This window comes from Sciurus carolinensis, chromosome 2, assembly GCF_902686445.1.
Source record: "Sciurus carolinensis chromosome 2, mSciCar1.2, whole genome shotgun sequence".
NCBI lineage: Eukaryota > Metazoa > Chordata > Mammalia > Rodentia > Sciuridae > Sciurus > Sciurus carolinensis.
The window spans coordinates 78382760-78396668 of NC_062214.1; the positions used below are offsets into that span (position 1 = coordinate 78382760).

A 13909-nucleotide genomic window follows, 5' to 3' on the forward strand; every position below is an offset into this window, starting at 1 on the left:
ATCTATTTGAATAATAATTTAAAGTAAAACTACTGAACATCTACCTGTGCCAAGCACTGTTCTAGACACAATAGGGTGACGAATGAGACAGAGATAAAGGATATGGAATCATTCATTCTTCACTCTCCAAGTTTAAGGAACAAATCCATACCTACTAAAAACAGCTAAGGACCAAAAATAAAGCATGTAGCATACATACATTAAAATAGGCACATGACTAGTGGTCACAGAAAAGTCCACTTCGGCATTCCACCCAAGAGACTGGCTGCCAGCAGCACTGGATCATGAACATGGCTGCCACTGCGTGGGCTCAAGAAAGGAGAAGTGAGAGTGAGTGCTGGGTTTGTCCACACTGGGCTGGAGAGAAACTCCCTCTCAGCATCTTTCCAGAGGTGCCTCAAGCTTATTTCCTGAGAAGATAAGCCAGGTTGAATGTCTTCAGGAGAGAGTCATTTTTGGATAATCCACTGCCATCTATTTGTCCTACAGGAAAAGCAGGACTTCAAGATAGAAGAACCCAAGTCAGGAAAGAACCCAAGACGGGACAAGGACATCAAATTCTGGGGACTTCCCAGCCAGGGGATGACTTGAAGCTGTGTGAATCATGAGGTCAGCATGTACAGCTGTCCTCTAGCCATGGAACTGTATGCATTAGCTCACTGAATCACCAAATGTAGGTACTTCATTTCTCCTCCATTTTTATAGATGAGGAAACCAAGACACAAGTAAGTTGCAGAGTCAGAAAATGGGGGAGATGGGATTCTAAACCCATTAGTCTGATCCAGAGCCTGAAGCTTCTTAATCCTTCTCCCTACACCTCTGGGCTCCAGGAGAAGGAGGGTGAGGCTACTCCAGTGTCCAGTCTGGGTTCAGGTTCCAGCCTCAGTAGTTGCCCACATGTAATGAACTGAACAATGGAATGCAGAGTACTGTCCACGACAATCTATTTCTACCCAGTCCTTCACAGAGCTCACCCAATTCCCCTCAAACCTGGGCCTCCTCCCTCCTCAGCCCAGTACTTCCTGGAGTATAAATATAGAATCCCCCTAATTTGCATGGCTCACAGCCATCCTGGGTTCTGTGCCCTTTTGTACACAAAGCCATTGTCTTCTTATGAAAATGACCACGTTCTTCCCATAAAAGTATCCAGCCTAAATGGGAAGTGGAGAGAGAATACCTTATGGAAAATTATAGAAGCACATTTCTTTGTATTTGAATACTTCCAGGATCTCACTTTGGCAGTGAACCAACTCTGGGTTGGACCCCACCATCCTCAGCCTCTTTTGTATTGTGTCATGGACCTCTGAAATCTGTTGAAGCCCGTGAGTCACCATAGCTAGTAAGGGCAGAATAGATTTTTGTTGTCATTACTGCTTTTTGCAGTACTGGGGATTGAACCCAGGGGCACTCTACCACTGAGCTATATCCCCAGACCTTTTTATTTTGAGACAGAGTCTAGCTGAGTTGCCCAGGTTGGCCTTGAATTTGTCATCCTCAGCCTCAGCCTTCCAAGTAGCTGGGATTACAGGCATGTGCCAATGCACCCAGCTCAGAATAGATTTTTTTTTTAATGCACAATACTAGAAGGATGATGGAATTAAATTATGTGGAAATAGGGTTTATCAAAATATTCTTGATGTAGTAACCCTTTGTGCTTCTTTATTGGAGTGTTAAGGAACATGATCCATCATTGCATCAAATTGCTATAATTCTGAGGTAATGAGGAGCAAAAATGATATCTGTCTGCAACAGCTGTAATATGAAAATATCTGTATTTCTGTTGCTGACAAAGTAACGGGTGCTGCTAACATTAATGTTGTTTGTTCTTTCCCAGGGAAGGAAATGCAGAGTTTCAGTTAGAGATTAGGGAAAATAAAGATACAATCTCCCTCTTCCCTGCTTTGCATTTTAGAGAATTCTAAAAGATGCCAGCCTGGGATTTCTATTCTGACCCCATGATACCACTGTTTTGTGTGTGGCAGGAGAGACCAATTAGCAAGTACATGAATGACAGTTCCCTCCTGATGCCTCCTGGAAATTGTCAAGTCTGGAAATTAACTGCTCATCAAAGTGATGTTCCCAGTAGCTGGCCCTCAGAGAACACTTACAATGTGCCTATGTGCTTGCCCCTGTAGGGAGAGTGTTACCTGCAGTATTTTATCCCATGCTGTCTGTGGTAAGAATAATTACCCTTTTGACAGATGTGGAAAACATGGCTCAGAGGCAGGCGCTGAGCTGTCCAGGTTAGATTCATGTCCTGGCCTTTCCTCTAAAATGTATGCATCACACCATTTTTATCTTGATTTGAGTTGACCCATGATGAAGTTGTAATAATAATAATGATAATGATAGTTTCCAATAGGGTGCACCCTCCATATTTAGAGTCTTTATATCATCATCATCATCATCATCATCATCAAAGCAATGGCTAATCCTCATTGTTTATGTTTATTCCAAACACTGTTCAAACGACTTAACTCATTTAACCTAACAACAGGTTGCTGTAGTTTGGATGTGGTTTGTCTCCCAAGGATTCATGTGTTCAAAGCTGGTCCTTAGTGTGGCAATGTTGGGAGGTGACAGAACTTTTAAGAGATGGGATCTAGTGGGAGGTGGATTGGTCATTGGTGGGCACTGCCCTGGGAAGCTATTAAAGTAGTTCTCATAGGCTAGTTAGGTCCTATGAAAGTGATTTGTTATGAAAGAGTGAGCCTGGTCTCTGGCTTCCTGTCTCACCATGCAATTGCTCCCTCTGCCCACTTCCCCACCATGATGCCTTCTGCCATGATGTGATTGATAACAACCAAGAAGGCCTTGCCAGAGACTGAATAGATGGGGCTGTTCAAACTTGGACTTTCCGTCTTCAAAACTGTGAGCTAAACAAATGTTTTTTCTTTAGAAAGTGTACATCCTCAGGCCTTTCATTATAACAACAGAAAATATATGAATGAACAGGTCATATTATTTTCCTCCTTTCAAAAAATTAAGATACTAAAACCAGAAAACTTAGAAAATTTGATCAAGGGTCATGTAGCTAGTAAACTAGAATTTGAACCATGGAAATATGGTTTTAGCACCTTCTTTTAACTATTTCATTGAAGCAGAACATGAACATGGAAAATTATATAAATTGTGAGTGCAGGTCTCTGGAATTTTCACACAGTGAACATAGTCATGTAACTCACCAGCCAGATCAAAAATTAGAACCTGATTGGCACTCGGCAGCTCCTTGCCCACTTCCCAGTCATTACCTCCCCATGATAACTTATCCTGACTCCTATCACCATTGATTGATTCTGCCTTTTTTGAATTTATGTGAATGTTCCTTCATTCTTTACCATTATGCTCTCATCTAGTCCTCATAGTGACCCTAGAGTCTAGAAAGTGCTTATTATTCCCATCATGAGGAAATTTAGATATTTGCAACAACTTAGTAATTCCCCTGGGGCTCCCTGTCAGCATGTGATGGAAGTAGGATTCTAATCCAGGTCTTGGAGTTAACTGATTGAAACATTTGCTGCCTTCATGTCCACCCAGCCCTGAATTTCTTCTGTGAAAATCAGAAGCACATTAGGGATCAGGGATATTCACATGAACAAAGGGTTCCATGGCCCTACACTGTTCCAAAACTTCCTATCCAAGGCCTAGCCCAGCCCTTCTGGGGACCCAGCTACTCCAACTTTGTTGCAACCACATGAGCTCCCCATTGTTCCTTAGAATCTGCAGCAATGTGTAGCCTCATAGCGGTGGCAAGTGCTTTTCCCTTTGCTGGTAACAGCATCTCTTCCCCCAGGTACCTGTTTGGCTTCCCCCTTCACTGCTCTACTGTCACCTCCTGGGCAAGTCTGAGTCCCTCCAGTGACCCTCTACCTAAGGAGTGTGGCCTATGTGCTCTCTGGTGTCTTCCTCTCCCTTTGTCTTAGAGCATTTAGACTGTATGTGCCATGGGGGCAGATTGTTGTGTTGTTCATTACTTTATTCCCAGGACCCAGATTCACATAGCATATGGTAGACAATCAATAAATCTTGAGTGGAAGGAAGAACTAATCAGCTCAGAACTTCCCCCACCAAAATACAACTGGTCTCCATGAGGGAAGGATATGTAGAGTTTAAATCCATTGCTTTGCTAATTGGGACAATGCTGTGGACTTCAGCCAGGGTCTGGTCTTTTGCTGTGATAAAGACCGGAGGTTGAGGGGAGAGAGGCCAAACCCAGCAAGGCAGCTCATCTGCTGGCCAGGAAACCGCCCCTACCTATCTTGGGCTGCTATCGTCGTCCTCCCCTCTGTGACTCCAGTCAGCCAAAGTGCCCTGCCACAAAGCATCAGAGAGGAGAGCTAGCCACCACCCAGAGATGACAATAGGGCTCCTGTGCACTGTGGGCGGTCGGGAGCTCAGGCAAATGAGCCAGAGCACAGACAGATATAGCGGCCTGCAGACTGGCTGGGCTCCGCTGCAGCTTCAGTGCTTGCCAACATGGAGGGAAGCCTGAAGCAGCTCAGCCTGGGGAGGGAGTCTGGGGAGACAGGGGACAGTCAGGCCCTGGCTGAGCTCCAGGAGCTGGCCCTGAAGTGGTTCATGGAGACACAGGCCCCCTTCATCCTGCAGAATGGTGCCCTGCCCGCCTGGTTTCATGGATTCATCACCCGCAAGTAAGTCTGCCCCTGTCCACATGGCTACACAGCCCACAGCCCCTTTGGGCTGAGCGTGTGGCCTGAGCATTCTGGAACCCTTGGTTCCTGCCCTCTCCCTGTGCTAGGCAGGGACCCCAGGCAAGGAGGAGGATGGAGGAACAGACTAAGGAGCACTACACCCTCTGGTGGCTGATTCTGTGGCAGAGGGAGAGGCTATGTATGAGGGGGATTGACCACCACTCAGGTCTAGGGTTGCTAGGGCTGAAAGAAGGCCAGGTGGGAGCAGAACACACTCAGCCCCACTTTGAATAACTGGGTGGATGGCTAGGGGACTATATCATTTGTCACCAAAACTGGGAACTATGCGTAACTAAGCTGGGAGAATTGTCACAAATGGGCTGTCCCAGACAAACTCTGGTGTACTGTTACCCTAGGAATAAAGGCCAAGATGTGCAGGGTTGGCCTTCCAATTGGGCTGGATCCCCAAGTAGCCAAAACATCAGATAAAGAATAAGACATTTGATCAGTCACCAGGTCCCGGTACATCCTGGCATAGAGCCAAGCCAGCTTTATGGCATCAACTTGTACAACTGCACAGGCCCTGTGCTCAGGAGGGACCTCCACCCACTTTAATGCTCTCCTGTCACTATCTTGAAATTCTTAATAATCTTTGAACAAGGGGCCCAGCATGTTCGTTTGGCACTGGACCCTGCAAATTATGTAGCTGGTCCTGAATAGAGCAGGCCCTTGGTTAAGTATTTGGTGAGAAAGTGAGTGAGGGAATATCTGGGCTATGTACTGCCAAACCAGAAAACAGCTGGAATTTTCCACCATGTCTCCGAAATACTTGGCACCATGTAGAAATATCTGTAGCTGCCTGGGGCTTATGGGGACAAGAAGGGGGGTGTGGTGAGTCCCTGTGAGCTGCTATTGTGACCAGGCTTGAGGCATAGTAGCATGTTCTCCCTGCAGAACTCTTGTGTAGTGCACATCTCACACCACTGCACACAGTGGTCCTGAGGGGAGGATCCCTTCAACCTAAAAATCTCCAGCTGTATGGATCTGTCCTTGATCCACAGCCATCAGGTAGACAGAGTGTGACTTGAGTTGCAGCTAGTGTCCCTGCTGGTGAGGCTGCAGTAGGGAGAAAGGAGGTGCATGTGGCCTCAGGAACTTGATGCAGTCCCAGACTGAGTCTTGAATTTGCTCAATTGAGCCAAGACAGAAACCAGGTAGCCCTGAGAGGCTGCAGACTCAAAGACCAGAGGATGTCCTTTGTCAAGGGCTGAAGGACTGTTGTGTCCTAGGCCCAAGGGTGTGGCCTTCAGGGACTCTGAGGTAGGTCTAAGTTAGGCTGATTAGGCTACTATTTGGGCAGAGGTCCCAGTTAATGGCATGTTCTCTGCGCAGGGAGACGGAGCAACTACTCAGGGACAAAGCTCTTGGTTCCTTCCTCATCCGACTCAGTGACCGGGCTGCTGGCTACATCTTGTCCTACAGGTAAGAGGGGAAGGTAGGCTCAGGCTCTCGGAACCAGCCTGTCCAACAGCTCACACTGCTTGACTTTCCCCAGGCCCTGCGTCCCTTACTCCCTCATTCATCCATTACTCAACAATGCTCAACAGACACTTTCTGAGCAGTACTATCCACAGCCTTCAGTGGGGAGCAGGGCCAGGGGAGCACATTTTCCCAAACGGAGGCTGGGGAAGGCCTCCCAGAGGGGAGCGTCAAACCCAGAAGGAGGAGCAGCAGCAATTTAGTAGGCAGAAAGGAGGGTGTGATTGAGGCTTAAGAGGGCATTCTGGTATACAGAACTGCATGTGTACAAGAACAGGATGTTATGGGAACCACAAGTGGCTAGGTGCAGCAGGACACATGGTTCCTGCCCAGAGAGGAGGGAAGGGACAGTTCAAGACAACCTTGAAGCCAGGAGTGGTGGCACACACCTGTAATCCCAATAGCTCGGGAGCCTGAGATAGGACTGCAAGTTTGAGACTAGTCTTAGCAACTTAGCAAGTCCCTAAGGACTTAGCAAGACCCTGTCTCTAAATAAAAAATAAAAAGGACTGGGGATGTGGCTCAGTGGTTAAGGGCCCCTGGGTTCAATCCCTGATTAAAAAATATAAAAATAAAAATAAAAGACAGCCTTGGATGCCTGGCTAATTCTGTAGACCATGAGGGTGATGTGGGTAGAAGCCCATTTTATCCTTCAGGAAGCCTAGGCTGGAAGCGTCTGAGTGGCAGGGACCTATGCTATTGGCTGTATGTGAGATACGTGAGATCTGGGCTAGGGTAGGGCTGTGGGGATAGAAAGGAAGAGGCAAGGGGACAAGGACAAAGTCAGTGATAGTAACATTGAATCCTGACCCAAGGACAGGTTGGGTTGGGAAAGGCAAAAGAGAGAGAAGGCTCCCCTAAGCAGAGAAGGAGGCCAGGGCTCTAGGGTAAACTTCAAATGCCTCAGATTCTGATTCCAAACTACCAAATACCCAGACAGTCCCAGTTCAAATCCCAACGTTGAATAAGTCTCTTTTGCTTACTCCCTTGTCTCATCTGTAAAATGGGAATATTCTTATACCTATTTCATAGGATTGTTGAAAGTGTTTAATGAATTGATACTTTTAAGAGTGCTTGACATAGTGCATGTGATATAATAAGGATTAAATAAATGCTAGTCATTGTTAAAATAGTTATTTTTATGCTGTGTGCCAGACACTATGCTAGGCACTTTGAAGTATAAGTCGATAGTTTTCAAATGCTTTTTCTGTGTCTGGTGTGTGTGTGGGTTTTTTTGTTGTTGTTGTTGTTTTGAGTTTCTTCCTTCAAATGAGACCTTAGGCAGAATGCCAACTTATGAAAGAGATAAAAGGAGCCACTCAAAGAAATACAAATAGACATGGGACAGAAGAGAGTGCAGTCATGTTTGGTTACCTGATTTACAAGAGACACACTGCAATTCCTGTTTTCAATAATTAGTATAGGAGCAATGGGATATACAAATGGAAAAAAATGATCCCTACCTAACATCATGTCCAAAAATTAACTAATTCTGGACAGCTCATAGATCCAAAAGAGAAAAGCAAAACAATGTTTCTAGAAGAAAATAGTTATTTTCATAGGTAAATGAAAATGCCTTTGAAAATGGGATAAGCAAAGATTAAAGAGAACACAAAAAAGTACTAAACGTAAAAATAAAACCTTGAGAAATTTGATTCCCTTAAAATTAAGAATTTCTGACAGTTAAAAGATACCACTAAGAGAAGGAAAGGTCAAGGCACAGTCTTGGGGAAGTTATGTATTACAATGCATATAGGTAACAGAGGACTCCTATCTGGAATATGTAAAGAACTCCCACAAATAAATAAGACAAAAGCAGACAATTCAATAAATAAAAGCAAAATACTTGAATAGGCACTTCAAAAAGAAATATCCAAAGGCCCCTAAATGCATGAAAAAAATGTTCAGCATCATTAGTTATTGGGAAAACAAAACCACAATGAGTGGCTGAAGTGAAAAGACAGATGGCACCAAATAGTTGGTACAAAATATTGGCTCCAAATAGCACCTGGAGCTCTCATACTTGGCAACAATGTTAGAAAATGATTTGGCACATTTAGGTACAGGTGCACCCTTGACCCATCAATTCTACACCTTGCTATAGTCTCAACAGAAAGGAGTAGGTATATTCTCCAAAGACACAAATGGGAATATTCACAGCAGCTGTATTTATAACAGCCCAGATCTGGAAATAAATGAAATGTCTGTCAATATAGTAAATAGACTGGATTTTTCACTGGATGAAATACTGCACATAAATGGGGGGGGGTGCGGGGAAGTAATTCAACACAGACATGAATCAACCCAGAAAACATAATATTGGGTGAAAGAAGTTAGACACAAGAGAAATTTTGTATAATTTCATTTATGAAGTTCCATAAAGGGCAGAATGAATCTTGGTGGTGGGGTCAGACCGTGGCTCCCATGGGGGCAGTGACAGGGAGGAGCCTGAGGTAGCCTTCTGGGGGCTGGAGAGTTTTTATACCTCCATCTACATGGCAGTTGCTTGGGTGTGTTCCTATATGGAAATTCATCCAGCTGCACATTTGTGATGTGTACACTTCACTGTCAGTTATTCTTTCATATAAAAGGAAAAGGAAGAAGGCAGGACTTTATAGGCTGAAGGGGGTGGTAGGAAACGAAACCCATGGTTTCAGTTAGTTTGAGGCTGAGTTGTAAAGGTGTAAGTTTGGATCTTTATTTGAAATTTGATATTTTGCGCATTATGGATTTTTGCATTCATTCTGATCTAAAATATTGCATTATTTGTTCTCTTGATGACTGAGTTTTTTGGTGCCCCTTTAAATTTTGTACCAAGGGCCTGCCCTAGTCCTGACCCTGACCTCCCAGACTGCACCAGAGAAGCTTAGGCACTTCCCAGGTCCCCAGAGCCCCATGGTTTGAAAACCTCTCCCCAGGTCCCTGAGAAGCACTCCCTGGCTCCAAGACAGAAGGGTAACCCCAGGTCAGGCAGGTCTGCATTGGATGGAGAGCTGGAGCCCCTCTCCTGCACCCAGGCCTGGAGCTTGGACCCCAGGCCAAAGTCAAGCTGCCTACGGCCAGCAGTCCAGACCACCTGTGTTTGTGTGCAGGGGTAGTGATCGCTGCCGGCATTTTGTCATCAACCAACTCCGAAACCGTCGATACCTGATCTCAGGCGACACCCTCAGCCACAGCACCCTGACTGAGCTGGTGCGCCATTACCAGGAAGTGCAGTTCGAGCCCTTTGGGGAGACCTTGGCTGCTGCCTGCCCTCGGGTAAGCACCCATTTTCCCCAGGTGAGGGTGGAGGGCTGGGTGTCCAGGTGTGGGTGTCCATCACTTGGACACGTGCCTTTTCTCACCTTCCCTATTTATTGCCATTAAGGGGCACTCCATGTGGGGTCATGGTCTCTGAAAAGGGGAGAGTGTGGCAGAATTTTATCTAAGGTCAGGAATCTGGTGGCAATGTTTCAGTCCTTGCCAGCTGGGAGTGTGTAACCACAGGCCTGTTTTGTCCCCACTGCCCCCAGCCGGAGGACAATGATTTGTATGATGCCATCACCCTGGGCCTCCGCCAGACCAACCTGGGCCTGGAAAATCCATCCACACCCCTCACAGTGATCCCCAACAAAGCTGCCAGCCCCTGTCCCTCTGCAAAGCCCCAGATCTCCTTCCTGCACACAAAGAAGAGTCTGGATGTGAGTCCCTGGAACCCCTCCGAGGAGGAAAGCATGAAGGTGAGGATGATTCTGGGCTGCCCAGGGTGAGGATGCTAGACCAGTGATGTGGGTGCCATGCCACAGTCAGGCCCTGAGAGGCCATGCTGGCCAGTCCCTTCAGCTGCAGAGGTGGGGGGCACCAGTTCAGGAGAGAGGCAGGCCCAGCTTGGAACCAGTCAGGGGTTCACCCATGCCAGGGCCTGCCCCCACCAGCGGGATTTGTTTCAAGCCTGGTCTTGGCTGTTTTCTCACGGACTCTGGGCAAGTTATGCAACCTCTCTGAGCCTCAGTTTACCATTCCTGAAGCTCAGATGAGAGAATGGATGTGAAATACCTAAAATACCTTAGTAAACTGTAGAGTGGGGTGCCTGTGGCCAATACTTTTTACCTCACAGCACCCCATGGGAGGGACTCAGATTTCCCTGCATATACCTCAGACCGTAGCAGGGCTCCCACTCTCACTGCATTCCATTCTCTTTAAATATCCCTTCCCAGAAAGGCCCACTTGAACAGAAGAAACTCTTCACTTTCCCACCTGCCATCCTCTCTCTCTCTGCTCTTTACAGCACTGACTGTGCTATGACACCACATTATATTGTGATAAATTAGTAGAGCATATAGTACATAAAGTGCCCTTCCTTATACTATGTAATAGAGCCTGTGTTGCCAGTCTCCAGATTAGAATGTCAACTCCCAAAGGCTGGTCTTGCTCACCAGAGTCCTCAGTGCCTAAGACTGGCTGGCACATAGCTGGTGTTCACTAAGTATTTGCTGAAAGGATACACCAGTGATGGACTTGGGGGTGGGCCACTCTGAGAGGGAACAGCAGTGAGTAGATGGGTTCAGGGGTTCTGAGGTATAAGTGGACCACACTGGAGGTAGGAGAACAGGGTGACTAAGCTTTGGTGGGGAGTTGAGCTGGTAGCCCAAGGCCTTAAATGTCAAGGTAAAGACTGTATCAGAGTTCTCTAGCATGAGAACAGGCAGGAACCCTGAATGTCACATCCCAACACTGGCATGTAACAGGTGAACTGAAACCAAGACTGGGGCCTTAGCTTATGAGAGAAAGTCCAGTTAACCTGAGGGCATTCTAGCAATGGGGTGCCTATTAAGAGGTTCTCTGTCCCTCTCTCTCCAGACCCCCATCAGAGTACCCCCACTCCCTGAGAGGAGCACCTCCCTCCTGGACGAGTCTTTTTCAGGCCCCAATGACATCATCTATGCAGACTTGAAGAAGATGAACCAGGCACGGCTAGGCCTGGGCACCGAGGCATCCGCCAGGCATGGGCCAGTTCCAGCTGACGGCCAAGCCTGCTCCCCAGGTGGGGAGGTTCTGAAGAGACCTTCAGATGGAGACCAGAATAGACTGGATGACCCAGGCCTTGCCCTCTCTGGGGTGAGCCCAGACCAGGGCCCTACAGTGTCTTCCACTTCCTGGGGGTTCCTTCTGGCCCCAAGTTCTGAGGCCCTGGGATCTCGGGCTGCTACCTGGAGGCAGGGGTTTCTGAAACAGGACCACGAGTCTCAGTCCTGCTCCCAGGGCAGCTCTGCGGATTCCTATGAGCTTGTTGGGACAGCAGGCCTCCTGCAGGAGGCCAGGGACCCACCAAACCAAGGAGGCAGTCCTTATGAGCAGATCCCAGCTTGCTGGAGTGGCCCAGCCAGGCCTCCGCATTCTGGGACCAGTCCCACATATAGCAAACTGTCAAGGCCCATGGACTGTGGCTATGAGAAGATCTTGGGGACCCCAGGGCTCCCAGAGCCTGGGAACACCTATGAGCAAATCCCAGCAGCCAAGAGCAAGGAGACTGGACGAACACACAAGGTGAGCTCCATGGGAGGGGTGGGTGGCTACCTGCCCTTAGGGAATACCTGATGATAGTAAGGGGACCTATAGCTTTTAGGCACTGGCAAGTCAGAACACTTCCGTTGTCAAGAATTTTCTAACCCCAACATTCACCTAATGGAGACAGTGGTGAGAGAAGCAGTTGCTTGATTTGGGTATAAGATGGGAGCCTCCATGCCCAACTAAGAGCTTTCTCTGTAGCAGACCATGTTCTCTGCCCCTCTCTCTGTCACGAGGGGGCTTGGATCTCTGAGGGTTCAATCATGGCTGAGCCACTCCTAGTTTTGTAACTTTGGGCAAGATAACTTCCATGGCAACTAGGTTGCCAGTTAACAAGATAAAATATAGAGCACACAAGTACATTTGAATTTCAGATAAATATTTTTAGTATGTCTCAAATAACTGTAATTATTCCTTATTTATCTGAAATTCAAATTTAACTGAGCATTATATTGTTTGGCAACCCTACCCAGGATCTCTGTTTCCTGCTCTGTAAAATGGGCTGATCCTCTGGTTGTATCCAACAGCAGCTGCCCAAGTATAGTGCTACACATCTTCTCAAGGTCTGGTCATAGCACAGAGAAGGCTCTTGGTGAATAGGGCTGTTAATTCTGAGGGTTTCTAATAAGGAAAAAGAGGAAGAAGTGGGGATCAGGAGAGCAGAGGAAGGTGGTCAGGGTGGGGCTAGTCCAGGGTTCCCAGGGAAGCAAAACAGGCCCCCGAGTCCTCAGCTCCAGCAGCATTCTGCCTATACCTGGCAACGGTGGAACCAGAGTTCCTGGGCACAGCCTCAGGCTTAAGCACTAGAAACCCTGAGAGATACCCTGAGATCCCAGGTGAAAGGCCTCCAGGGAACCCCTCTAGCAACTCCCTCAGGGAAGGCTGAGCCCATGTTCCCACACATAACAGCCTCTGAGGTCCTGACCCTCCTGGGCCAGGCAGTGGGCTGTCCCTTAAGGACCTCAGAAGCCACATCCCATGTCTGCTGGCTGCTGTCCCATCTTCTCCCAAACCAGTGGCCCTAGGTCAACTCCTCCCCCAGCCTGCCTCACCAGTGCAGAGCCAAGGCCTTAGCTGGGGTAGAGAACTGGGGTTAGGGGAGACAAGGACACTCAGGGAGGTAAGCTGGGCTTTATTTACCATATATATATATTTTTTTTATTATTATTATTTTTTTAATACACTCCTTCCTCTCTCCCTTCTTAGTCAGAAGAGGGTGAATTCTTCAGCCCAAATTGGAGGGCTGAAGGTATGAGTTTCAGGCACTGGGAGAGGCTTGTGGAAGCAATCATCAATATTCCAGTTTGGGCCCCCAACCCCAGGCCTGTGTTGATGGGCCCCTGAGCTAGGGTCTTTCCTCCCCTATTTGGGGACCCTCAGGTGCCAGCATCTTCTCCTTCCTTGCAGCCTGACAAGCTCCGGAGGCTCTTCTTCACAGACAAGAAGGCTAAATTCTGAGGAGGGCCAGTGAGTTTCCTGATATCCAGGCTATGCCAGGGATTATTGCAAAGCCGTCAGCTCACCTGCAGGGTGGCCCTCGGATTCTTAAGCCCAACCAGTGGCTCAGAGACACATACTAGGTGTCTACCTGGAGAGAGGTGGGAAGGACCTTCTAGCCACCTGCAGCTGCTGGCTGTGTCCTGCTTCCCCAGTGCCTCCAGTCCATGCAGAGAAGGAAATAAGGCCAGAGAATGGGTACTGGTCAACAGCAGGGGTCAGTGCCCCTATTTCTGAGATGAACATGCAGAGGGCTCAGTCCCTCAGCCCACTTGCCAAACGTGGCAGGTCCTGAGCCAGGACAGACATTTTCCTAACTGACTGAGTGACATCATGTAATTGCTCTTGAGAACAAAACCAGTTCCCCTTCTCAAGGACCTATTAGCAGGACAGAGAGGAGGGCTACGAGTCACATCCTCTGCTTCTGTTCCCTAGGGACCAGAGCCAGGGATGTGGTTACAAAGACCCATCCTCTAGGCCATGGCTCTGATCCTGGAGCAGGCCAGGTTCCCAAGAACTGCCCCTCGGCTCTTCTATGTATCCTGCTTTCATCCCAACCTCACTGTGCAAGCTGGGCAGATCCTAAGAAGTACCCAGTCCAATCCCTTTGTGCTGCAGATGAAGAAACTAAGGCCCAGACAGGAGTAGGCCACTTGGCACCACAGAGGTGGTCA

The 13909-nt window shown here is 47.7% G+C and overlaps 1 protein-coding gene across 1 annotated transcript; it reads left to right on the forward strand.

Annotated features, from left to right (window-relative positions):
* The first annotated feature begins 4476 nt into the window (after positions 1-4476).
* On the forward strand, positions 4477-13278 carry Sh2d7 (SH2 domain containing 7). Its single transcript, XM_047541981.1, has 6 exons — positions 4477-4652; positions 6045-6134; positions 9284-9449; positions 9704-9910; positions 11031-11717; positions 13146-13278. The coding sequence occupies exons 1-6, from the start codon at positions 4477-4479 to the stop codon at positions 13194-13196; spliced, it is 1377 nt and encodes a 458-aa protein (XP_047397937.1). The 3' UTR covers positions 13197-13278.
* Positions 13279-13909: the final 631 nt, after the last annotated feature.

Bases quoted from the DNA above. Each gene is read 5' to 3' on its own strand.
- Sh2d7 (XM_047541981.1), top strand. From the start codon at position 4,477: ATGGAGGGAAGCCTGAAGCAGCTCAGCCTGGGGAGGGAGTCTGGGGAG. The intron at 9,911-11,030 runs GTGAGGATGATT...CTCTCTCTCCAG, and splicing joins CCGAGGAGGAAAGCATGAAG to ACCCCCATCAGAGTACCCCC. The intron at 11,718-13,145 runs GTGAGCTCCATG...CCTTCCTTGCAG, and splicing joins AGACTGGACGAACACACAAG to CCTGACAAGCTCCGGAGGCT.